The 25,586-nt window shown below is 37.6% G+C and overlaps 1 protein-coding gene across 5 annotated transcripts in view; it reads left to right on the forward strand.

The window, feature by feature from the left end:
- The window catches only part of ATP11A (ATPase phospholipid transporting 11A), a 123,814-nt gene that overhangs the window by 82,716 nt on the left and 15,512 nt on the right, over positions 1-25,586 (forward strand). For 3 of the 5 annotated variants that reach the window (XM_063337908.1, XM_063337926.1, XM_063337935.1), the window contains exons 11-25: positions 745-895; positions 2,065-2,262; positions 5,138-5,311; positions 6,711-6,874; positions 7,167-7,238; positions 11,829-11,902; positions 12,161-12,264; positions 14,004-14,185; positions 15,059-15,310; positions 16,657-16,831; positions 18,041-18,143; positions 18,397-18,542; positions 19,494-19,553; positions 21,172-21,299; positions 22,944-23,079. In XM_063337908.1, the coding sequence (XP_063193978.1) occupies positions 745-895; positions 2,065-2,262; positions 5,138-5,311; positions 6,711-6,874; positions 7,167-7,238; positions 11,829-11,902; positions 12,161-12,264; positions 14,004-14,185; positions 15,059-15,310; positions 16,657-16,831; positions 18,041-18,143; positions 18,397-18,542; positions 19,494-19,553; positions 21,172-21,299; positions 22,944-23,079 (2,119 nt within the window). Of the gene's footprint in view, positions 1-744; positions 896-2,064; positions 2,263-5,137; positions 5,312-6,710; positions 6,875-7,166; positions 7,239-11,828; positions 11,903-12,160; positions 12,265-14,003; positions 14,186-15,058; positions 15,311-16,656; positions 16,832-18,040; positions 18,144-18,396; positions 18,543-19,493; positions 19,554-21,171; positions 21,300-22,943; positions 23,080-23,648; positions 23,673-25,586 lie in introns of all 5 variants that reach the window. The other 2 variants (XM_063337900.1, XM_063337917.1) reach the window with 1 other exon arrangement.

A 25,586-nucleotide genomic window follows, 5' to 3' on the forward strand; every position in this document is an offset into this window, starting at 1 on the left:
GGAAAGGAAGGCACTGCTGTCCTCAAGGGATCAGCTGACATTGGTTGCTTACTTTTCTAAAATAGAGATTATTTTCTAGTCCTACTCTGCTATCTGAAATCATCAGGTCCGAGTAAAATGTCCATCCTTGAAAAAAAAAAAAAAGGTGTCATTGATTAAGGCAAGACGTACTGACCAGCTGACAGCCCTTCTCTTATACAGTGACTGAGCAATGATGATGTGTCTCTTTCTATTGTTACCGATGTATAACCCATGGCTTTTAATTCATGCCTATCGTTAATGTAAATATAATTTTAAATGTGAAATTTTCTTGCTTTGCTTTTTTTTAGATCTGTCTAGAAACAGTTGAACCATTACAGCTACATAGCACAGATTTATATTTCTATAAAAGTACTTATTTCAGTGTTTTTATATTGGTTCAGGAAAATGGCATAAAAAGGTCTGCAGATACAAGCCTGGTTATTCTGTTATGATTCCATCTATGCTGTTGTTTTCACTAATGTACTAGGTTTGGTACTGTATCACACACATTTTGGAAACAAATATAGCAGTTAACATTTTAAATAGAAAATGGTCCTCAATAATATTTTTCTTCTTTGGGAAAACACTGTGGAATAGTCATTTAACATGATAGCATTGTTAGACTTGCAGAAAACGTTAGACTGAAGCACAAGTATAACATTTTTTAATAAACTATGTAGTTAATATGCTAATGGAATTTTATATTGCCTTTTTTTTTTTTAGATCAATGAATGTATTCCTTATTGTATACCTCTGCATTCTCATCAGTAAAGCACTAATAAATACTGTCCTGAAGTATGTCTGGCAGAGTGAACCATTTCGTGATGAGCCATGGTATAATCAGAAAACAGAGCCAGAAAGGAAAAGAAACTTGGTATGGAAATAAATTAAAATACCAAAAAAGTTTCACTAAACACTTAATTTATAAGAATCCTACTAGAAAAGTATATACAGCCTGCTTAGTTACCAATGAAAAATTATTGCTTTTATTGCTAACAATGGTGATAGTATATTTGTAGAAAGATTGTATATTAAATTTTTGCACTTAAGTTGTATGTGTGAAATGATGAGAAAATATCTGTCTTAGTCTAGAAAGCCTCATGAAAGTGTTCTGGAGTTTCTTGTCATTGATGTGAATTATGAAAGAACTGACCTCTTGCAGAGAAATATAGGACTGAAACGAGTCCCATAACTATTGGCAGTTATATAATGGATGTTTTCAAAAGAATCTGATGTAGGGATCTCTAAAAATACCCCTCAAAAGTTTAGTTTCGTATAGCCCTGTAACTCTGCCATGAGCACTAGGGACCAGCAGCAGAGTTGCCAGTGTCCAGTGGCGTTACAGGAGCAAGGACATAGTCCAGAATGGATTCCCAGGTCATCCAAAGCAATGAACTGAACCCAGCACTACAGAAAGCATAATGTTATTTCACTAAAACCTTCTTATCCACCTAGGGGAAAATTCCTTCTTTATCTTAAGTGATGAGCACACACTAGCCAGGCATATTCTATATTTCTCTCACCACCAGTAACGCTATCGCAACCTGCTTGGCAGGTTGACTATACCTCCAGCTAGTCTCCACCAGTGAAAAAATCGAGCCAGGTTATTCTACTTGTCTTGAGAAAAGGAAGGGAAACCCTTTATTAATGAAATGCTGCCTGTAGTTCTATGGTATTCTGGTAATTTGCGAGCATACATTTTATTCTTTTCCTTTGTTCTCTTACAAATGTTCACCATTCGTATATAATCACTTCCGTTATTTGCTCTAGAACTTTACAACAAGGATGTGTACGTGTACTCTACACCAGTACGTCTGTAAAGAAAAATAGAAAGTTTAAAAGGTTTTTTTCTTCATGCTGAATTAGTTGTGATGTTATAAATCATGAACATATCCATCCTGTGCCAAACTGTGAGCTGTGTAAGGTGTTGCTTGCTGTTTGAACGTTACTAGAAAAAAAAACAAACCTGCAAATGTATGTAGTTAACCTTTGGGTTTTGATGGTACATGAAAAATCAGTATTTTCATCTTGTTTCTTTGGCAGTTTCTTCAAGCTTTTACGGACTTCCTTGCGTTCATGGTTCTTTTCAACTACATTATTCCTGTATCCATGTATGTCACTGTGGAAATGCAGAAATTTCTTGGTTCTTATTTCCTTACATGGGATGAGGAAATGTTTGATGAGGACACAGGTGAAGGACCACTGGTGAATACTTCTGACCTCAATGAAGAGTTGGGACAGGTAAATTTCATCAAATGATAAATTTTTCAGCTGTTTCTACCATAATTTTTTATTTTAAATTTTCACTTCAAATTTTTTTTTGTCAGCTTAATGTGCATTTTCTTTAGTGCTGATGAATTTTTAAAATAAAATTTGAGATCTTCTGATTTTCAGAATCAAAAATTCTAGTTTCTCAGCCAGTCAGTGGAATTCAATTAGCTTTGCTTACTAGTAAAAGATAAACACTTAGGAAGATAACGATTTCTCTCCATTGACTGTAGAGGGAGATTATATAAGCATCTAACTTCCTTAAATTAAAAGTCAGGAAAAAAGCCCTTTTTTGTCTGGCTAGACTGACACCAAATTTCCATACCACGTAAAATGATTGACTGTCCCTCTCCTTTTCCAAAAGAAATTCTATCTTTAGTGTTCAGTCTTAAGAAAGTCATCACCTTGACAATGATACAGACGTACATTTTTGAGAAAATCTTTAGGATCTCTAGAAAGTAAAAATGTTTTCATAGGTTTTCAAATAAAATAAATAAGATGGTATATTTCTTCATTTTTGTACAGCCAGACTAGTAATTAAGCTTTTAGGGGCACATATCTATTTGGATAAAACAAGGTACCAAGTATTTTATTATTATGGAAGTCAACACTTGTCTCCCATAAAGTCCTCATAGACAAGCTGATGAATTATGGACTGGATGAGCAGACAGTGAAGTGGATTGAAAACTGGCTGAATGGCCACACCCAGAGGGTGGTGGTCAGCTGTGCAAAGTCTAGTGGGAGGCCAGTAACTAGTGGTGTACACCAGAGTTCAGTACTGGGTTCAGTCCTCATCATTAATGATCTGAATGATGGGGCATAGGGTACCCTCGTGGCCATCCAGATGGAAAGCAGCTTGGCATAAAAGGACCCAGGGACCTGCTGCACACCAAGTTGAGCATGAGCCAGCAATGTGCCCCTAGGGCAAAGAAGATGAATGGTATGCTGGACTGCATTAGACAAAGTAGTGCCAGCAGGTGGAGGGCGGTGATCCTTCTCCTCTACTGTGGACTGGTGAGACCACATCTGGAGTGTACTGTGTCCAGTTCTAGGCTCCCCAGTACATGAGAGCCATGGACATGCTGGAGTGAGTCCAACTGAATGGCCACAAAGATGATGAAAGGACTCGAGCATCTCTCATGTGATGACAGGATGGGGACTGGAGAAAAGAAGGCTCAGGGAGGATATCATCAATGTACATAAATACCTGAAGAGAGCACCTGGAGAGTGCAAAGAGGACAGAGACAGGCTCTTTTTAGTGGTGCCCAGTGACAGGACAAGAGGCAATGGGCACAACCTGAAACAGGAGAATCTATCTGAACATCAGGAACCACTATTTTACTGTGGCGGTGACTGAGTTGCCTAGGGGGGCTGTGGAGTCTCCCTCCTTGGAGATATTCAAAAGCTGTTGGAACATGGTTCTGGGCAGCTGGCTCTAGGTGTCCCTGCCTGAGCTTTGGGGTTGGATGACGTGACCTCTGGAGGTCCCTTACGACCTCAACCATTCTGCGGTGCTGTTATAAAAAATAACTTCCTAGTACTTGATTTAAGCATCTTCCCAAGAATGGGACCCTCATCGTACTTGGCATTATCAGTACCAATCCAATTAACTAAGTTTTGCATTTGCATTTTGAAAGATATTATGTATTGTATTTCTAAGGCTTTTGATGGTGCATCATTATTTGTGCTTGTAGCAAATAGTGTCATATAGACGCTTTATTTCTTTTTTTGTGTGTGTAATGGGTGTTGATCCCAAAACAACACACTGAATGAATATAAAAGACCTTTGCTTGATAACATTTTATATCTGTTATAAATGTATTATGGAACAGAATATAGGAGTTGAGGTGAAAGAAAATCCATATAAATTCTGTCTACTTTGAAAAGACTTAAATAAGGGTATTGTGTCCATAGATAACAAACCACTGGAAAATTTGGAAAATTGCCTTTTCAGATTAATGAATATTAGAAAAGTCAGTCTAGGAGGAAAGTTCAAATATTTAATAACCTTTTTTCCAACTGAGACCAAAAATTATTTTTTTTATTTTGTTTGATTCACTTGGTAAATGAGGTTTGTTAAATAACCTGATAAATAGTAAATAATTAGCTTACTTCCAGTGTTTAATTTCTAACCTTACATAATGTTCCTAGTTTATCAAATATATACATGCAGTCTGTACACAATAGCTGTATCAAATATCCAAATTGAGCTTATGCTGATCTAGCTGTTCTGGTTTATAGTTCAGGTTTTGGGTTTATTTTTTATGTTGTTATCTTTAAATGCTGGGGCTCATTGTAAAAGATAAAATTAATGAAAACTTTAATACTGAGACAAAAGGAATGTTTCCAGGGCAATCACAGTGTGTATGTGTATAACTGTGACCATTAGTCCAGAATCCTCATTTACGCTAACATAATTGTAGTGGGGAATTCTGATATTATCCCAAGGACTGTTCTGACAGTAATGGATCTGAATCCAGACACATACATTAAATAATGATCCCTGGCAAATGGAATTTGCTTGCATTTTGTTTCTTGCTGCAAGACATATATTCATGGAAAGATATTAAAAACCAGAAAGGAGCTTGAGACGAGTGAAAATAGGTTATTTTATATATGTTACGAGGCAAAAGATAGCTTTGCTGATACTCTTGTATGCTAAAATCTTTCCGTGACCACATTTCCATGGAAGATGATTCCCAAAAGAAATTGTTGTTCCTTTTCTGAAAGAGACTGCATAAGGATCTTTAAAAGAAGGTGTAACCCAGTAATAATCTCAGTTATATTAAGAGACCTTGGAAAATCTCCGTTCATATTCCTGCTGTTTTTAATTTGTGCTCGTTTGCAGATTGAGTATGTCTTCACAGATAAAACAGGAACATTAACTGAGAACAACATGGAATTCGTAGAATGTTGCATTGAAGGGCATGTTTATGTACCACATGTTATCTGTAATGGCCAAATTCTCCACAATTGTACAGGAATTGATATGATCGATTCTTCTCCAGGAGGAAGTGGAAAGGTATGATGACTTTCTAGGTTCTTGTTTTTTACAATGAAGCATGAAAATGTAACTATGCTAATGAAGGGAATATTAGACATATAACATCCTTCAATTTAATCAAAGTAGATACCTGCAAGAAAAGCATCACGACATAAACGTTTTCCTTTTCTAGTTCAGAGTAAGATTTTGATGCTGAATAGGAAATTTCCCAGCTTAGTGCAGCTGTAAAACAGAATTAAATAAAAAAAAACCAAAATAGAACTTTCTCTGTTAATAGCTAAAGAAATATAATAGCTGGTTTCCATTTAACATTAGCTAGAGTTGAGAAAGCAAGGCAGGAAACTCCTTGAGGGGGAAAATGAGTGCTCAATGCAAACAAACACTTATTTAGTCATCAGTAAGTGAAGATGGTGCCAGAGAATGGTTTTTGATCAAATTAATTTACTTTTAAATGTGACTGAATATAGCCACATCTGAAATGTGCTACAGACAGCATGTATGTGCTGTGGCACTTTTGCTATGTAAAGCAAAATAAGTTAGTTGAAGGTTAAAGAGACCTCAAATGTCAACCAGTGAGCAGTGTGTAAATGTGCAGGATAATCTTAGCCAAGGGCCAATATTTTTTTAAATATGTTGCAAATCATACTTTGGCCATACCCTTCAATATAGCAAAACAAGGCGCCTCTTAATATATGCTGGTGTAATTCAACAGCCTTATGGCTCTCACCTGTGGCCCTCAGAAGATGGTCCCAAGGTATACTGCATTTTTATCTTGGAATTACAGTGACACAGTTTGTATTGAAGAGCAAAGAATAAGATTCAAATGCAAAGATACAGTTAGAACACAGCCAATTATCCATGAAATAGAGATCTCTTTCTGGTGCGATTCCTAAGCCAGAAAAAAGAAATGGATAAGCCGTTATTACCAAATAATCTGAAACTTCATAGAAGTTGTTGGCTCCAGCTGCCAAAGCGCCCACAATTTTTTTATTTTATGTAGCTCTGAGAGGTGTTCAAACTGTGTAAGAAATTGAAATCTGCAAACACGTGTGCTCCAGGTGCTGCGTCCCTCTGTCTGGGTTCAGGGCTCCTAAAATTGTTCTTTGACTAGTATTTAATATATGTTGTTAAAGTTTAAACAAAAGTAAAGCAAAAATCCTTTAGCTACATCTGGGAACTCAGAGGAGGCAAAAGAAGCACGATCTTTTTTGAGCATCAGTGGCTTGACTTGCACGGCCTAGCAGCTGTGTGGTTACCACTGGGAAAGACTTGGCTCCCCCGAAAGGCAGGTGACACTGCCTTTACCTGATAATACAGTCATAATCAATGACACTGCTAACCTTCAAAAAAAATTTTTTTTCAAAGGAATACTCGAAAGTGATAACACATAATGACGACCGTTTCTTTTATTTTTTAGGAAAGGGAAGAACTATTTTTCCGAGCTCTTTGTCTTTGCCACACAGTTCAGGTAAAAGATGATGACAGTGTAGATGGATTGAAGAAAAATCAGCTCTCAAGAAGATCTTGTATATATATATCATCATCACCTGATGAAGTTGCTTTAGTTGAGGGAATACAGAGGTATGTGTGTAATTAGGTACTACACTTTTTTAAATTTGGAGATCCCAATCACTGAAGTTCAAAATTGTTTTCAGCACAGAAATCCTAATAACAAACACCAAAACATATAGAGGTGATAATTTTTCTTAACATATATTCATGATTATTCATATTCATAAATCAAATAAAAAACAGTTTGGGGCTTTTTTTTTTTTCTTTCAGAAAATAAACTCAGTCTTAACTCCTTAGGACATGCTTAAACTGGATAATTATTTGTTGTATTCATTCTCTTGATGTGTGTCTCGTTTTGCAGACTTGGTTACACCTATCTAAGGCTGAAGGACAATTTTATGGAGATCTTAAATCGGGAAAATAACCTAGAGAAGTGAGTGGTTAAAAATATACAAAATGGACTGACAAGGAATTTTTATTGTTGTGTTTAATAAATCATTATTTCCCTGTACATTAATTTTTAATTCAGATAATTCAGAAATTGTACATTTTAGTAGAAAAATAAAGGAGCTACTAATATTGATAATTTTATATAGACCCTGTAGTTTTATATTTTCACTTAGTCTGCTAGTTTGACAGTATATGCAACATGAAATATTAGTACGACAACAAAAGTGTGATGTAGTGGTTCATGACAATCTAATAGTTCCTAAGTTTCAGGAACTATGCGTATTTTTCCTTTGTTATATGGTAAATATTTTTTTCTTAATAGAAAACGGTATGTACCCCATTTGTTGTTGGGATGTACATACTTTTGAAAACGTTACTGTACGCTTTTGTTGATCCTTCCTGATTAAGTCTATTGTGTGTCTGGATGTGTACTGTGCAAACTACACAGGGACTCTTGGACATGAATATAGGAACCCTGCTGTTATTTTTACCCCTTTAAGGGGAATATGGAGGGATTTTCTCAAAGTTTACTTCAGACTTTTGAGTCTCAACTCATAAGAACTGGAGTCAATATAACTTGGTGATTTATAAAAGCACTATAATTATTAGGAATTTTATCCAAAATGCATAATGGTTTGTAGACATAGGCCTGATCCAGCTTCTTCACAGAATCACATAATGGTAGGCTTGGAAGGGACCTCTGGAGATCATCTAGTCCAACCCCCCTGCCAGAGCAGGGTCACCTAGAGCAGGTTGCACAGGAACGTGTCCAGGCGGGTTTTGAATGTTTCCAGAGAAGGAGACTCCACCACCTCTCTGGGCAGCCTGTTCCAGTGCTCTGCCACCCTCAAAGGAAAGAAGTTCCTCCTCATGTTGAGATGGAACTTCCGATGCTCAAGTTTGTGCCCGTTACCTCTTGTCCTGTTGCCAGGCACCACTGAAAAGAGCCTGGCCCCATCCTCCTGACACCCACCCTTTAAGTATTTATAAGCATTGATAAGATCCCCCCTCAGTTGTCTTTTTTCCAGACTGAAGAGACCCAAATCCTTCAACCTTTCTTCATAAGAGAGGTGTTCCTATCCCCTAATCATCTTGGTAGCCCTTTGCTGTACCCTCTCCAGCACTTCCCTGTCCTTCTTGAACTGGGGAGCCTAGAACTGGACACAGTACTCCCAGTGTGGCCTCACCAAGGCAGAGTAGAGGGGGAGGATGACCTCCCTTGACCTGCTTGCCACAGTCTTCTTGATGCACCCCAGGATGCCATTGGCCTTCTTGGCCACAAGGGCACGTTGTTGGCTCGTGGTCATCCTGTTGTCCACCAGGACTCCCAGGTCTCTTTCCACCGAGCTGCTCTCCTGCAGGTCAGCCCCCAACCTGTACTGGTGCATGGGATTATTCCTCCCCAGGTGCAGCACCCTACACTTGCCCTTATTGAATTTCATAAGGTTTCTCTATGCTGAACTCTCCAGCCTGTCTAGGTCTCTCTGCGTGGGGGCACAGCTTTCCAGTGTGTCAGCCACCCCTCCCAGCTTTGTGTCATCAGCAAACTTGCCGAGGGTGTGCTGTATCCCTTCATCCAGGTCATTGATGAATATATTGAAGAGGACTGGACCCAGTACTGACCCCTGGGGAACACCACTTGTCACTGACCTCCAACTAGACTCTGTGCCCCTAATCACGACCCTCTGAGCTCTGTCTTTCAGCCAGTTTTCTATCCACCTTACTGTCCATTCATCTAACCCACGCTTCCTAAGCTTCCCTATGAGGATGCTGTGGGAGACCATGTTGAATGCCTTGCTGAAGTCAAGGTAGACAACATCCACTGCCCTCCCCCCATCTATCCATCCAGTCATTCCGTCATAGAAGGCTATCAGATTAGTCAGACATGATTTCCCCTTGGTGAATCCATGTTGACTACTTCTGATAGCTTTCTTTTCCTCCACATGCCTTGAGATGACGCCCAGAACAAGCTGTTCCATCATCTTTCCAGGGATGGAGGTGAGGCTGACCGGCTTGTAGTTCCCTGGGTCCTGCTTCTTGCCCTTTTGGAAGACTGGAGTGACATTGGCCTTCCTCCAGTCCTCAGGCACCTCGCCTGTTCTCCAGGAACTTTCAAAGATGGTGGAGAGCAGTGCAGCAATGACTTCCGCCAGCTCCCTCAGCACTCTCGGGTGCATGCCATCAGGACCCATGGACTTGTGGATATCTAATTGACCTAATTGATCTCTCACTTGATCCTCCTCAACCAAGGGGAAGTCTTCCTGTTTCCCTGTAATCTTCCCAAGTGGTCAGTCCCTTCTTCCACTTGAGCTTTTTCAGAAGCTCCCTGCTCAGCCATGCAGGTCTTCTGTGTCCCTTGCACAATTTCTTGCTCTTAGGGATTCACCGATCCTGAGCTTGGAGAAAGTGGTGTTTGAATACCAACCAGCTTTCTTGAGCCCCGCTGCCTTCCAGAGCCCTAGTCCACGGGATCTCTTGTTACTTGAAGAGGTCAAAGTTAGCCCTCCTGAAGTCCAAGGTTGTGATTTTACTTCTCGTTGTTTTGTGAATACTGCCCATGATCCTGAACTCTATCTTCTCGTGATCACTGCAGCCAAGTCTGCCTCCAGCCTTAACGTCCTCCACCAGTCCCTCTGTGTTTGTCAGTACTAGGTCCAGTAGTGCTCCTCTCCTTGTTGTCTGCTGCAGGAGCCTCCTGGACTGTGCATGCCTGGCTGTGTGGTCTTCCCAGAAGATATCAGTGTGATTGAAGTCCCCCATAAAATGGTGGGAAATAGTAAAATGTTTTTTTCACTTGAATAACTTGAATAACCAAGGCCTGCAATTGTGAGGCTGCCTTCAGCTGTCTGTAGAAGGCCTCATCAGCTTCCCCATCCTGATCAGGTGGCCTCTAATAAACGCCCACAACAGTGTTCCTCATATTCACCTGCCCTTTAATCCTTACCCATAAGCTCTCAACCCTCTCTTCGTTTGCCCCCAGTGAGAGCTTGATGCATTCCAGTTGCTCTCTCACATAAAGAGCAACTCCACCACCTCACCTCGCTGGCCTGGCTTTCCTGAAAAGGACATAGCCATCCATGACAGCATTCTAGTCATGTGAGCTGTCCCACCATGTCTCAGTAATTGCAATGAGATTGTGGCCCTGCGACCGCACACAGATCTCCAGTTCTTCCTGCTTATTCCCCATGCTGCGTGCATTGGTGTATAAGCATTTCAGAGAGGGAGTTGTGCGTGTAGTTTTCACCCTTGAGATGTGGTGTGCCTTCTGGCTCTCAGAAATACTGGGACACTCTGCCACAAGTGCCGAGCAACTATGCCTAGGCACCTCACCGGCAAGCCCGGTACCATCCCCACCCCTCTTTGAATCTAGTTTAAAGCTCTCTCAATGAGCCCCGATAACTCTTGTCCTAGAACCCTTTTCCCCCTGCAAGATAAGCTATTCCCGCCTGTTTACCAGCACGCCTGGCGTTTTGTAAATCACGCCATGGTCAAAGAACCCAAAGTCCTGCTGGCAGCACCAGGCTTGGAGCCAGGCATTGATCTGCTGGTTCCTCCTATTTACCCCCTCATCGTTCCCCGCAACTGGGGGGATAGAGGAGAACACAACTTGCGCTCCTGATCCCTTGACCAGTTGTCCCAGGGTCTTGAAATGTTTCTTCATTGCCCTATTAGGCAATGATTCCTTGTTAGAATCTGTTGTAACTTTTAATGAAATCAACACGGTGGCCTTGCCCAAGTTTGAATTCCAGGCTGTTGTTAAGGACTTAGAACTGAATGATCTAATTAAATAAGCAGATCTATTTTATAAGCAAAATATTAACAGAGATGAATCCTGAAGAGATTTGGATTAATGATTGGGATGCTTATGTTTTGGTGGGAAAAGGCCGGGGGGGAGGGGGTGTCTCTTAGATAAAAGGAAATAGGTAAGAGAGTAAATGATAAAAGTATATAAACTGATGAATTATACAGAAACAGTACAACATGAGCTTGTGTTCATTTTTCCTCCTAGAAAGGAAAGAAACATGGGATAAAAGCAAATCATAAAACCAATGGAAAATATAAAACTAATAAAATGTTTTTTTCACTCGAATAACTTGTCAGTCAACACTTGAGCCAAGATTCATGAAATTAGGTGGGCACTTTTGGGAGATAGGAATATTCAAAATTAGAAAAACACTAAATAAATACTTCCGTGTAAACACCTACACATTTAAGTTCTAAGGCTATGCCTAGGTGTTGTAGGTAGGAATTTACTTACTTTATAAGCAATATAGTGCTCTACTGCAAGATTTCTAGTCTTCTGATTACAAAAATTATATTGACTATACATCCAAAGATACTTAAGAACGTCATGCGGACAAATTCTGTTTCAAGTAATTAGAAGCTGAGGGACTCCCCTTTTTATTATTTGTAACTTGTTGTTTCTTTCTGTACTAGTTCCATATTACGTAGTACTCAACATAATTTTCCATGTTAGAAGTCATGTTTTGTTTGATATGCTTGAAGTCATAATAACTAGTTTAGGTTTCTGGAAAAGTAGAGTTGTTTAAAAAATATTCTGTTTCTGTTTCAGGTTTGAATTGTTAGAGGTTTTGAGTTTTGATTCTGTGAGACGGCGAATGAGTGTAATTGTTAAATCTTCAACAGGTAGGGCTGTCACATTCTGTTTCATCTTAGATGTTTCTGTTTCACTTGAATTTATGCCAGATACCAAAGAGTTAAGTATTAATCACAGTCTCTGTGCCTTTCTTTATAAAAAAGGGGGCTGGGTACCAGAGTGAGTGCAAATGTTATAAAAAAAAAAAAAAAGTTGGAAGAAATTTTTCTGAAGGCTTAGTAATTTAGATGTTTTTTTGAAGAAAGATATACTTGACCATTTTGAATTTCATATGCTGTCTCTTTTAGGTGATATATTTCTGTTTTGTAAGGGAGCAGATTCTTCCATATTTCCTAGAGTTAAAGAAGGCAAAATTGACCAAATACGATCCAGAGTTGAACGCAATGCAGTGGTAAGATTCCATTTTATTGATCTGTTCATGTGATATTGGCGTCAAAGAAAATATTGATTGCTCTGACCTCCTGCTTGATCTGATAACATACTTGTCTTCCCAGGCACTGAGGTTACTCTGTGCCAAAGTGCACACAGGCTGTGTGGGTGGCAGTCTGTGTTACTCCCTTATTTGGATCTATCTTCCATCTCGTCTTCCAAATAGTAGATGTGGTGAGATATGAGTGCATTAGATACGTATAGCTGTATGTTACACCAGAGGTCATCAGTTAGCTTTTTAGTATGGCACTGTGGTGGTTTGAATTAGTTAGTAAATGAAAGAAAAGTGAAAAACTTCGCTGAAAACCTCATCCCTGCTTTTAGTCCCCAACCTTAGTAATTGTGATTTGCTGCCTTTGATTGCTTTACAAGCTCTTAAAAGAAAAAATCCATTAGAGCACAGTGTAGCAACAAATGCGCTTCTTATGGGGAAACAATGCAGTGATCATCCTTATACTTAACACTTTTGCTTGCTAAAGATGAGCTATGAACTGCCTGAGCACCTTTAGAAAATATCAGAACTTGGTTTTAGCTAAAAGGTAGTATTTGGAGTTGTAAAATACTGAATTTTGCTGTATCCAAAAATATGCAGAACCCATTGCAATGGAATATGTCTGTCAGTCTTATAAATAGGATAAAAATAGCTGGCATCCCGTACTCAAACTGAAAACAAAGTATTATTACTGATATGTGAAAAGTAGTGTTACCGGCTTTTGTTTTGAAGGGAAACTTCAAAACTCGTTGCCAAAGTGCTTTGTTAAGCTTTACTGTAAGAAACAGATGTCTGGTAATTACAAGTGAAGGAGGCTAATGAAACTAAAGTAAGTGTTTACATATCTATCCGATGTCTGTCAAGAGAGAAATCCAGACCAACAGCTATCATATCATCGTGGGTAATTAGAAATAGGGCTGGCTCCTACATAGAGAAGCTTCAAGGAGATACAGGCAGCCACCTGGCACCTGCCCTTCTCAATAGCAAGGGTCAGAGAGCTTTTTTAATACTACTTCTTCTTGGATTGATAATAAGTAACTATACAAAGACCTTCTGGATTAAAGTTTATGAAGATAGAGTGTTGAGAGGTAATATATTTGAGTGGCAAAACTTCCTGTCTGTGTTATAGCAGCTTTTTCCTGCCTTACACAGTCTATATACTCCCTTTTTTATTCATCACACAGTCCAGAAGTTTGATCCAATCTGAAACACCCACACTTGACTGAAATGGGACGGTTGGATTTTCACTTTCAGTACTGTCTGTGGTGTTTTGTTCCTGTCTCTGCTGCAACACAGCATCAATATCAGACTTTGCAGAGCTACTATTTATATTATTGTTATTTATTCTGACTCATCCTGCCTAATTATACGCATAGGGAAGGAAACCTCTGCCTTGACTCTCCTTTCCCTGGTAATCTTATACACCCAGTTAGGTCACTGAGCTGTTTCTCTTTTGGAGGACTGAGCTCTGTACCTCAGGTTGTAACTGCTTCCAGGGCAGCACAGAATCAAGCTGACCCATATTCTAGTCTGGATTATACTGTGCTATTCTATACTATACTGACTTCACTGTAAAAGTGAATAGTGGGACTCTTCATGTTAATGGTAAAATCATTCAAAATTTTCAAGTATTCCAGCATACACACCAATAAGAAGTCTAAGAAGAGTTTTCTAAGAGGCATCTTGTTTATTTTGATTACATTCTTTAGGAGGGACTGCGAACATTGTGTGTTGCATATAAAAAGCTCACAGCAGAAGAATATAGCAATGCACAGAAGTTACTCCAGAATGCAAAGTTGGCCCTCCAGGACCGGGAAAAGAAATTGGCAGAAGTGTATGAGAAGATAGAAAGAGATTTTATTTTACTTGGTGCTACAGCTGTTGAAGATCGGTTAGTACATTTCTTAGTTTCTTATGTTTTTAGTGATGTTACCAAAGTGGTTGAAGACTCTTTTCTAGATTACAGATTTATTTGAAAAACCCTTTATTCGAATTAATTCCATAGCCTTAGCTTACTAAAGTTACATGTGGTAAATTTATAATTTAGTAAGCTAGCAACAGTAGCTAATTGTACAAAAATCAGTATATTCAAGCTATTTAGAATCATAGAATTGCCTAGGTTGGAAGGGACCTTACAGATCATTTAGTCCAATCATCAACCTAACTGACAAAAACCATCACTAAACCCTATCGCTAAGCACTACATCTGCCCGTCTTCTAAATACCTCCAGGGATGACGATTCCACCACTTCCCTGGGCAGAAGTTGATGTAATACCTTCATTACATGCAGTTCATGTAATACCTTACTGAACAAATTGTAGGAAAAAGTTTTGGAAGAAAGAACTACAAAGTGGGTATTGAGGAAATGAAAGGAGAATCTCTAGGTCTTAAAAAAAATCAAAAACTGTCTGTTAAAAGTGGGAGGTAGCTTTAATAACTCAGCACTACTTGACTGTTTGATGTCATTAGCTGAAAGCACTGCAAATGTTTTAATTGAAGTACTTGCTGGGGAATGAAGCATCTTGTCTTTTAGGCTATGTAAATGAAAGGTGAAACTTTGAGCATTTTGAAAGTGACAAAACTAGTTATTTATAATGTACTACTCCCCTAAACATTTTTAGATTCACACCTTTGGGAAAATTCTTGGATCTGATAACTTCTATTGACATTTTTTATTTGGTTCTGGAAATCTTTCAATAAGGATGTCTGAATTTCTAATTTCCGAGCAATCTATCAATGTATGTTGTCAATTGACTTCCACAGACTACAAGAAAAAGCTGCTGACACTATTGAAGCACTCCAGAAAGCTGGAATTAAAGTTTGGGTTCTGACAGGAGACAAAATGGAGACTGCTGCAGCTACTTGCTATGCCTGCAAACTCTTCCGGAGAAATACACAAATACTTGAGCTAACCACAAAGAAAATCGAGGAACAGAGTTTACACGATGTGCTTTTTGACCTAAGCAAAACTGTCCTAAGACATAATGGCAGCTTAACCAGGGATACTTTCTCAGGGTAAGGAAAAAGTTGAATTTTCTTTGGCTCCAGAGTTGGAGAATACGCTAAGATAGTAATATCAGGATTCTGCCTGGTGTTCAAATCGAGGCTGAAAATCTTTCACTGTAATACGTCAGACATTCAGTACGTTGCCTGAACTTCATAATAATACATTTTTGGTTGATATCCTTGTATACTATCATTGTATACTAATGGCGTTGCCCTATTTTTGTGCCAATGGTAACAAAGTGCTGAAAATATCTGTGAACTGTTATTAAATATAGTTTACAGTACATTTTAATATTTGTAAAAAATAGCTTGTGTTCTAGTAGTGAAGGCAAAGATGCTTTTTCCTGACAAACATTGGTCCTGGTGAAACCATGTTTGGTGAAAACCCACGCACAGTAGTATAACCTTGGAGCACTGAAACTGGAGCACAAATAAACCCCAGTGTATGTTTGTACAACACTCCGCTGAGCTGGAGCCTGAGGCTGCTGTGTAATGCAGGCAAATGCAAGGGTACTGGGAAATAGCTAGTTTGGATGCTGCAGAAAACCGCTCTTGTACGGAGCGTCTTCCCCCATTGTTCAGCATGTGTTACTGTGGTAAACTGTGCTTCATGTGACTACAGTTACACTTCCAGCAATGCCCAAATTATTACAGATATACCACTAATAGATTAATATATATAAAATAATATTGTAGTATTATAGATAACAAATATAATTATTATATTTCAATATTATGATTGCAGGTATACCTCTATCAGACTTACCCACCACACTAAATGCAAAATATGTAGTATACAGTATACTGTAAATGTGGACAGTGGCCTTATCTCTCCGAGCCAACAAGTCTAATTTAGGCATTTTCTTCAAAGCGTGGTTTATTTCCTTAAATGTAGACCCTCGGGGGAAAAAGAATATTATTTTCCTCATCGAAGTAGATTTCAGAGTACCAAAGGCCTTTCCCTTGAACTTTTTTTCTCTGTATTGTGGAACGTGCCACAAAATTAACTTTATTCCGGCAACTCACTTTGCCTCACTGCAGTTCTTGGAGTCCTTTCAAACCAAACTGAAAGGTCATTAATTATACGCTCATACTCGCTGGTGAAGTCACTGAGGTATCAGATTTCTGTCTTTGAACTGGTGAAGCACTGAATATTTTCAACATAATCGAGAATTTTAAAATGTCACGAGTAACAGTCCTAAACAAGGAATTTCCTTTAGAAGCATATTAATTTTGCAGTATTCCATATTCATTATTTTTTCATTAATTAACTTTCACAAAAGACCTATTGCCCAATTTAAAATATGTCTGAGAATTTTACAGTGACTCTTAGTTTATATTTTATTCCTGAACAGACTTTCAACTGATATGCAAGATTATGGTTTAATTATTGATGGAGCAGCTTTATCATTAATAATGAAACCAAGACAAGATGGGAGCTCTGCTAACTACAGAGAGCTCTTTCTTGAAATTTGCAGGAACTGCAGTGCAGTGTTATGCTGTCGAATGGCACCTCTACAAAAAGCACAGGTTTGTATTTCATTTCATAATTGTTAGCTGTGCACATATGTCAATATTGAAATTTAATATTCTGTATGACTTACGATAACTTTGAATGTTACCATTCACTCTTGTATCTTCTAAAATGGAAAAAGGAAAAAAAAAAAGGGAGAGGGGAAAAAAATTTCTACTGGCAAGCAATTTAGATAATGGTATGCTAAAATGGCACCCAGCTGTGCACCTGCCTTTGATTTATGTACATATTGTGCAAATTTTATGGTTGGTACATGCTGATAAATGAACATATTTAATGAACTGAACTAATTGCTTCCTTTTTAACCTAACAAGCTTTGAATAGTCTACTATCTGTTGATACTACAAGAACCTGCATTATTTATTACTGTAGAATGATATTCCTTCTCTATTTTTAACATAAGTGGGAAGCCAAGAAAGAAGAATCCAGACAGAAAAATGTGTGCATTATCATTTTTAAGTACTTCTTGACTGTTGTATACTAGTTTGCATCAAGTAAAACCACATCCTTCCATTACTGAATCATCTCAATATAGCTGAAAAACTTTTAAAGGAAACAAACATTGGAATACACGCTTTTCCTTTCAAACTGTCATGCCTTTTTCTCAGTGCTCAGGTACAGCATGTGTAGCCCTTATTCATTTTAACAAATGTATTAAGCCAGCACTCTTTAAACTGTCTGGAAGTTTGTAGAAGTTCTTAGTTGCAGCTGACTCGACATCAAGTTTACAGAAGCAATGAGTTATAATTGAGAGATTTGAAGTCAATTTTTGGATAGCTTATGTGTCAACAGTGTTTAGATGTATACAGAGTCCTATTATCTTTTCTTAAATAGTAAGAAAAAAATTCAGCGCGGTCAAGAAAGCAGAATCTTTCAGTCTTTAGTTTCAGGATTTCTTTGAAATTGTACACTCTTTCTCTGGAACCCTTTTAAATTATTAATGCACTTACACAGCATTAAGCAATCTCAACATCTTCCTTTCTTCTGCTCTTCCTTCCTCCTGTCCATCTCTCAAAATAGTTTGGCAGGATAGAAAGTACTGGGATCTCTACGCATTTTAGTAGTTGCATTGGGTGATATTGCTTTTGTGTCCCTTCACAGAATTCCTTATAACCAACTGTGTTGGTCATTTTTAATTAATTGTACGCTCATGCAAAATAAGCAAATGATTACAGAGAAGAGTTTTTAACACTATTTTTTTCCAGATTGTAAAATTGATTAAATTATCAAAGGAGCATCCTATCACGTTAGCAATTGGTGATGGAGCCAATGATGTCAGTATGATTCTAGAAGCACATGTTGGTATAGGTAAGTGTGTTTTTTAGAATATTAATTTGAATGGAACGACAAAAACATTGACTTCTTAAAAATAGGCAGTCTCAAAGAATCAGGTTATGCATTTCATAGACAACTTTTAGTGAATTTACCCCAGGAATTTTGAGGTACAGTGGTTCTCTCCTACTAGATCAATGTCATACAATTATTTGTCCAATTACATAATAATGCTATCTTTTAAATAGTTCTTCAGTTATTAAACAGCTTTATCACTTTTTTTCCAAAGGAATCATTGGCAAAGAAGGTCGTCAAGCAGCGAGAAACAGTGACTATGCAATACCTAAATTTAAACATTTGAAAAAAATGTTGCTTGTTCATGGGCATTTTTATTATGTTAGGATATCTGAACTTGTGCAATACTTCTTTTATAAGGTAGGAGAATGCTTATTCTAATTACATAAATCTCAAAAACTTACATGATAATATACAGTTTACACAGTCATGGTACAAAAAAGCAATAATTCTGTAAAGAGATGTTGTTGAGTGCCAGATGCAAAGCTGAAATGGGATTATTATCCAGACCATAAAGCAAAATAGCTTTTATGTAGATATATTCTGTAGTCTACAGTTTAGAAGCAAAATTTGTCTTGTCTTTTTTTTCCTTTTTTTTTTTTCCTCTCTTACAAATTCCAACACACTGTTCTACTTGTTTTCAATACCTTCTGGGTTCTCTCTACAGTGGCCTTTTAAATCAGGATTGAAATAGTATTTGAGAATTTAGCATAACTTAATTTACATTAGTTTCTAAATTCATCAGGATAGTGTAGGTAGAGAAAGTTTATAATGCTCATCCCCTTGTTTAGACAGTTCTGTTATGTCTAAATGTTGGGATCCAATCAAAGTTCTTCCAGTAAGCAGTGAAAGATTGTAGAAAGGAACCCTCAGAAGATAATTCAATGTCTTAGTGTTTTGCTCTATGTGTAGTTAGGGGAGGATGAAGTTTGGGGTCACACCTAGAAACATCTTAAAATTACTTTGCTGGGAACCGTGCAAAGTATCAAGATCGCTTATGACGTTTTGTGTCCTACTGTGAATTATGCCATATTTGCCTTGCCTTAATTGAACTGTGCTCCTGGATCACAAAATTCATTGGCCTTGAATTTTAAAACTGTAGTCTTACAAGTTTGCTTTCAAAATATCTTAAGTATTTTTCTTAACAGTACTACCATAGATGAGAATGTTTATGTTTAACGTATGCAGCTCCTTGTACTGTTCCTGCAGTGTTTACTATTACTAGTGTTATAAAACTATGATATACATAACTATAGCATATAAATTAGTGCGTATATTTCATTTAACGACTTGTGTCACTTTGTCTTTCAGAATGTCTGCTTCATTTTTCCTCAGTTTTTATATCAGTTCTTCTGTGGGTTTTCACAACAGGTTAGTTGTTCTTTTTCCCCTCACTAACACATTTTCTGTTTGGCTTTTTTTTTTTTTAAATGGATCCTTTAACACTGTGCCTGTTAAGCTGAGAAAATTTCTAGGTTACTTTACACATTGTGAGAAGAAGGGTGTCACTTTTAATTCATATGGTTTTCAGTGGCAATTGCAGTTAAGTTACAGAAATTAATTTTATGAATTATCATGAAAGCAATGTTATTTTCAAAGTCAAAGAATACAAGAAACCAAAATTTGGAAACAGCAATGCAAAGTGAAATGTCCGTGGGAAATGTAGAGTCTGTAAGGTTTAAGCTTATTGAACATGGACAGAGGAAATCCTGAAAGATAAGTAATTGAACTAATTGATCATTTTTAGAATTCAGAATGAAAATGGAAGAATAAACTAGTCTTCTCTGGCGTATACAGGTATGAATTGCAAAATTCAGACAAATAGTGGCATTCAATTAGTTGAAAAAAAAAACAAAACAAAACAAAAAAAAACCACAGAAAGGTAGAGGAAAACTGAGCTGCTGCTCACCAGAAAAGTGCCATCATTCAGGAGATGATCCAGTATTCCTCTCTCTAAATTTTTGTTTATTTACTTTTCCTCCTTGCTCTCATCTAAATTGTGCAGAAAAATGCACCTCTTCATTCTTTTGAATGAGGGGGTAAATAACAAAGGAACGAATGACCGGACTTAGACAAAAGGAGGATTACATTTTCAGGATTAAATTGGACAAGAGGAGGATTTAATTGGGAGAAAATAGTTCTGTTGCTTTGAATTTGTGGAATGTCTCAAAAGAAAGCTCCAGGATGAGTAAAACTGACAGAACTATTTTTTTGGTCTGTTTTGGCTTTAATTTCAAGTGACTGCTGAAAACTTCGTAGGTTTTTATCAAGCATTATTAGGATTTAGATATGAAAGCACGTGTTGATGAAAATTTAATTTAACTTCCTGTTACCTAAGTGCTAAATACAATTCTGAATCAAAAGGGGGGTTTGACAGCAATTTTTATGGCATAAATGAGCACCAAATAGGTTTTGGGAAATAAACAACTGTTTTTATGGGGTGATGTGGTAAGTTTGAGGGCTAATTATAATGATGAGACATACATGGAAAAATAGTTCAGCGGGAAAAAGAATCAAAGACATATTGGGGTGTTTCTTCGTACAGCACGTTGCAGCCACCCACAGCTGAACTTCTGGAGTTCTCCCCCTTTCTCCCTGCATGTTTCCGTATTCTGTAGAGGTGGAAGAGATAAAGCGGGGGATGGATGTGCCAGAGAGGAATTTCTGCCTCTACAGGAATCTGCTGTTGTTCAGTTTGGGTAGTTTGGAGTTGGTCTTACAATTGAAATTATAGGAGGGCCCAATATATGGACCAGGCTATTACATGAATCTTTTAGTTGACCTTTTGCCCTCCAGATGAATGGGGTGCAAGTGTAGAGTTCTGTCTTACATCGCTTAGCAGCTATTTGTGGATATTTGCCTCCATTCTGAAGGGATATAGTTTTGTTTTTTTCTGAAGAGGTTGACTCATTCATTTTAAATCAAGTGTCATGCAGTGGATCATGCTTTAAAATTAAAATTAGCTGATTTAATTCTTTTCCATCTACAGACTTTATACGATACTGCATATCTAACACTGTACAATATCAGCTTCACTTCCCTTCCTATCCTCTTGTATGGTCTAATGGAGCAACATGTCAGTGCAGACACACTCAAGAGAGAGCCTTCCCTATACAGGTAAAATTAACACATTGTGCCTCAAGGTTTGACTGTTCAATTGTGAGATCTTTTTCTGTTATAATCAAAGTCCTCAGTATTTCTGTACCACAAGGTTACAGTAGAACATCAGATACGCTGCAGAAGAAGGGTTGAAGACCACGTGCACAGGCTATAAACTACAATAGATACACATGTATTTTTACATGTATATTTACATACTGCAGTCCAAACCATTCATTTGCTGCATTAGTGAGTGAGAGCAATATAGAAATCACTGTTCTACAAATGAAAATATGATATATTTCAATATACTCTATTTCTTCCAGCAATGGGGAATGGAAGTATTTTAAAAAGAGAAGACATACTGTTTCTTCTATATACACTTTTTTATTCAGGAAGAAAAGAGGAGTGAGTTGTAGAGTGATATATCATAGGATGTATTCTGTGTGGTGTCCAACATTGCTCTCTGCGTGTTGTTGACTCACTTCTGGGCATTGCAGCTGTGACTGGTTTAGATTCTTAGCCATTTGAAATACAGTTCTTGCCAATTAACTGCACATGGCCATCTAAATTAGGAACAGTGGCCAGTTTTGATTCTTGTAGCTGCAAAACCAGTACATTTCAGAGTGGTAACAGTAGATGATTTAAGATTTGAGAGAGATAATATTAGATAACCAAAGGTTAATCAATGCAGTGGTATGTGTTTTTACCTATGAAATTGAAGAGGAATACAAGGTACTACTGTTGAAACCCAACCCCCCCATTTTTATTTTTCTCTTCTATGTTTTAAATGTTTTCAGTTTAGAGATGGTCATTCAGAAGACCTTTTTGGTTTCTGAAACCTAGCAGAGGTTATTTGATCAAAAACATCTGGGTTTTGATATCTAACATAGTCTATTGCTAAGCTGTTTGGGGCAATAGCACAGTTGTTCTAGGCCAGGTGAGGCTACTGTTAGCCCCATATGGTTTTCACTGTATGTTGGTAACGTTGGTAACTGTGGTGAGAAATGACTTCATATGGTCATCTGACAGGTTTTAAAGTGAATATGGTGAAAGTATTGGTTGGTAGTAAATGTTTATGTAATTCAGGGTTTTCATTTAACTGTGTTCTGATCTGAGATGTCTTATGATGTATGCCAAGTGGGAAAACATTCAAGAAATTGAATTTAACCTGAAGCTTCAGCTCAACTGCAAAATCCTTGTTTTGCATGTTCCACATAAAATTAATATCTTGTTTTGTTGCAATATTCTGTATAAAAGTACCCCATGGGAATGAAGCAAAGTCTCCAGAGACCTCTAGTGTTTCCATTTAAAATCTACAGTGGATCATCACATGCACAGCAAATAGTGGAAAAAAGATACCTTCTGTAAAAAGATTGAAAAGTAAATGGGTGCAGCACAGGAGAATTTACCATACGGTTGAAATAGGCAGAAATACAGGCAACAGTTGAAAGGATTTAGTAAAAATAAATAAAACTCTTAAAGAGGAGACATTCAGGAAGGATGTGGATATGAAGTGGTAGACAGTTGTCACGTGGAATATTGGTGGTTTTGCATGCAATCTCTTAATTGTTTTCCCTTCAGAAACCAACGAGAGTGACATCATTTGTCTAGGCTTTTTGAACATGCTGATAATGAATGCGTATATCTTGTTTTACACAGAGATGTTGCCAAGAATGCTTTGCTGCGCTGGCGTGCATTTATTTATTGGACATTCCTAGGAGTGTTTGATGCTGTGGTATTTTTCTTTGGTGCCTATTTCTTGTTTGAAAACACAATTGTGACCAGCAATGGACAGGTTAGTGTTGGATTTGGTCAATCAAAGGTAATTTTTTTTTAATGTCAAGTATGCTATGAACATAGTTTTAATTGTTTCCTTCAAGATGTCAACCAGTACAGATGATAACTGTTTTATGAGTTATGGTGAGATAGATGGGTTATTTGTTTAGCAAAGTCTGAACTGTGCAACAGGAATTCTGTGTATCAGTAAACAGAAGCATAGGACTAGATACAATTTAGGAGAAACATGTATCGTAAATTCCAAGTATTCCTTCAGAATTTACATAGTAACTTTTCTGTTTCATGCCTAACCTAAGTCTGATGAATATCTGATTAACATATCAAAAGACTGTTGGTAGAGTTGTTATGAATGATCACGAAAGAGCTTAAATATAACAAGCTTTTTAATATTTTAATTACTTTTCACATATGGCAGCTTAAAATAATCTATCTCTACTTGCTTTGCAGTCACAGGAATGCAAATTTTAAGAACTTTTGCATTTTATTTATTTTACCCATTGATATTTTGGTCTATTTTATTTGTGTGCTTTTTTTCTTTTTGCTACTTGCTTCTCTTCCTATCCTCAGCTAATGACAACCAGCACTCACATGGTAAGACTATTGTGGATTTGTCATGATATCCATTTCATCTTTCACTGTTCTTTAATTCAACTGTTAAAGAGCAGTTAAATATTTCCTATAATTATTTCAAAATATCACTTAAACCTATAGATAGAAATGTTCTTTATTGCTACTTTATAAGTACTTAAAATATAAAGAACTTATATAGAATATAAGGTACATCAAGGTATATGAGGTGTGGTAGAGAGCCACGAACTTTAAAAAATAAGTAGGCTTTTTGCTTCCTTGTGTTTTGTTATTTTGTTCTATGCTTTTCTGTAACCTACATTTTGTTGCTTACTCTCTCTGCTATAGAAAATGTGTTACAGTTTATGCTAGAAAGCGCTTGAATGGCTTTAGAAAAGACCCTCAAAGTGAGAGAAAATAAACTGGGCACAATTTTGTTGCCTATATGTAACTTACATGTAAAAAAAATTAAGATGTCAAAGATTTATCTCTTATTATTTGTGATACTGCTTTGTGTATGGTATTCTGCTTTGGATATGACATGGTTGGTGTTGTAAAAACATATAGTCAGAGACTAGCTACACAAGGAAGGTAAGAAGAAAAGAAGGCACTGTAGAAGTGATTGCAGATTCTAAGTGTCATCTTAGTTTACCCATATAATAAAATGTATATCCTGTGTGATTTATTTTAATATTTGATGCAGAGTGGATTAAATAGGAATATGGAAGATACAACAAATACAGTTGCAGAAGGAGGCAAGGAAGTCTTGGATAGGCTGGGAGCAGAGCACAGAAAATTTTTTGTTAATAAACTAGATGTTAACAAACAGACTCACAGACAACTTTGTTTAGAATATCCCTGAGGATGGAGATTTCATAACCTTCATGGTCAACCTGTTGCAAGGTTTTTCTGCTTTCATGGTGAAAAAATTTTTCCTAATACCTAAGCAGAATTTTTCTTGTTGCTGCAGAGAGTTCTGTTACAGTTCTTCATCTTTGTAATTGTTCTTCAAATATTTGTGGACAGCTATTAGGTTGTTCCTTAACCTCCCTTCCACCAGACTAAATAAGTCCTTCAGGCTCTCTTCACAGGAGAGCTCCAGACTGCTAACCATCTTGGTTGCCTGCCACGTGATCCTTTCCAATTTTTTTCACATCTCTCCTGAACTGAGGGGCCCAAAACAGGGCATGGTGTTCCAGGTTCAACCTCACTGTAGCTGAGTAGAGGGGAGTGATACTCTTTCTTGATTCAGTGGCCATGTTCTTCCCAATACAGCTCAGTTTGCAGTTTCCCTTATTTATAGAGAGAGCACAGTATAGGCTTGTATTCAAGCTGGAGTCTACTGCAGCTTCCTTTTCAGCAGGGCCATTGCTCAGCCAGTCAGTTCCAATATATGGCGTTACTCCTGCATAGGTGTAAGACTTTGCACTTTTCCTTATTGAACTTCCTAAGATATCTGTTATCCCACTTCTCAGATCAATAGAGGTCCTTCTGGACTGAGACTCTGCCATTCGTTATGGCAGCTATTCTCTGTTTTTGTACCACCTGGCAGTTTGCTCATGATGTTCTCTGTGTCACCATCCAGGCCACTGGCAGAGATACTCAGCAATATCAGCCCCAGTCTCAGTCCCTGGTGTAGTTCACTGAGTACCACCAGCCAACCAAAAATCAAGTCATTGATCACTAAACTTTTGAGTCCAGTGGTTCAGACACTTTTCAACTCAAGTAGTAGTCTGTTTACCCAGGCTGGGCTGTCTGAATCAAGTGTCAAATGCCTTGTGAAATTCAAAATAGATCGTATCCATTGCTCTCCCTCCTTAACAGCTCCTTAACCTGTTGTTCCCATGCTGTTGGCTGTTCCTTTCCTTCCCAAGCTTTGCTGTTAAATGCAAGGAGCAGGCTATGCTCTTGAAGACTTAATGTCCAGAAAATTGAATA

This window comes from Chroicocephalus ridibundus, chromosome 1, assembly GCF_963924245.1.
Source record: "Chroicocephalus ridibundus chromosome 1, bChrRid1.1, whole genome shotgun sequence".
NCBI classification, from domain to species: Eukaryota; Metazoa; Chordata; class Aves; order Charadriiformes; family Laridae; genus Chroicocephalus; species Chroicocephalus ridibundus.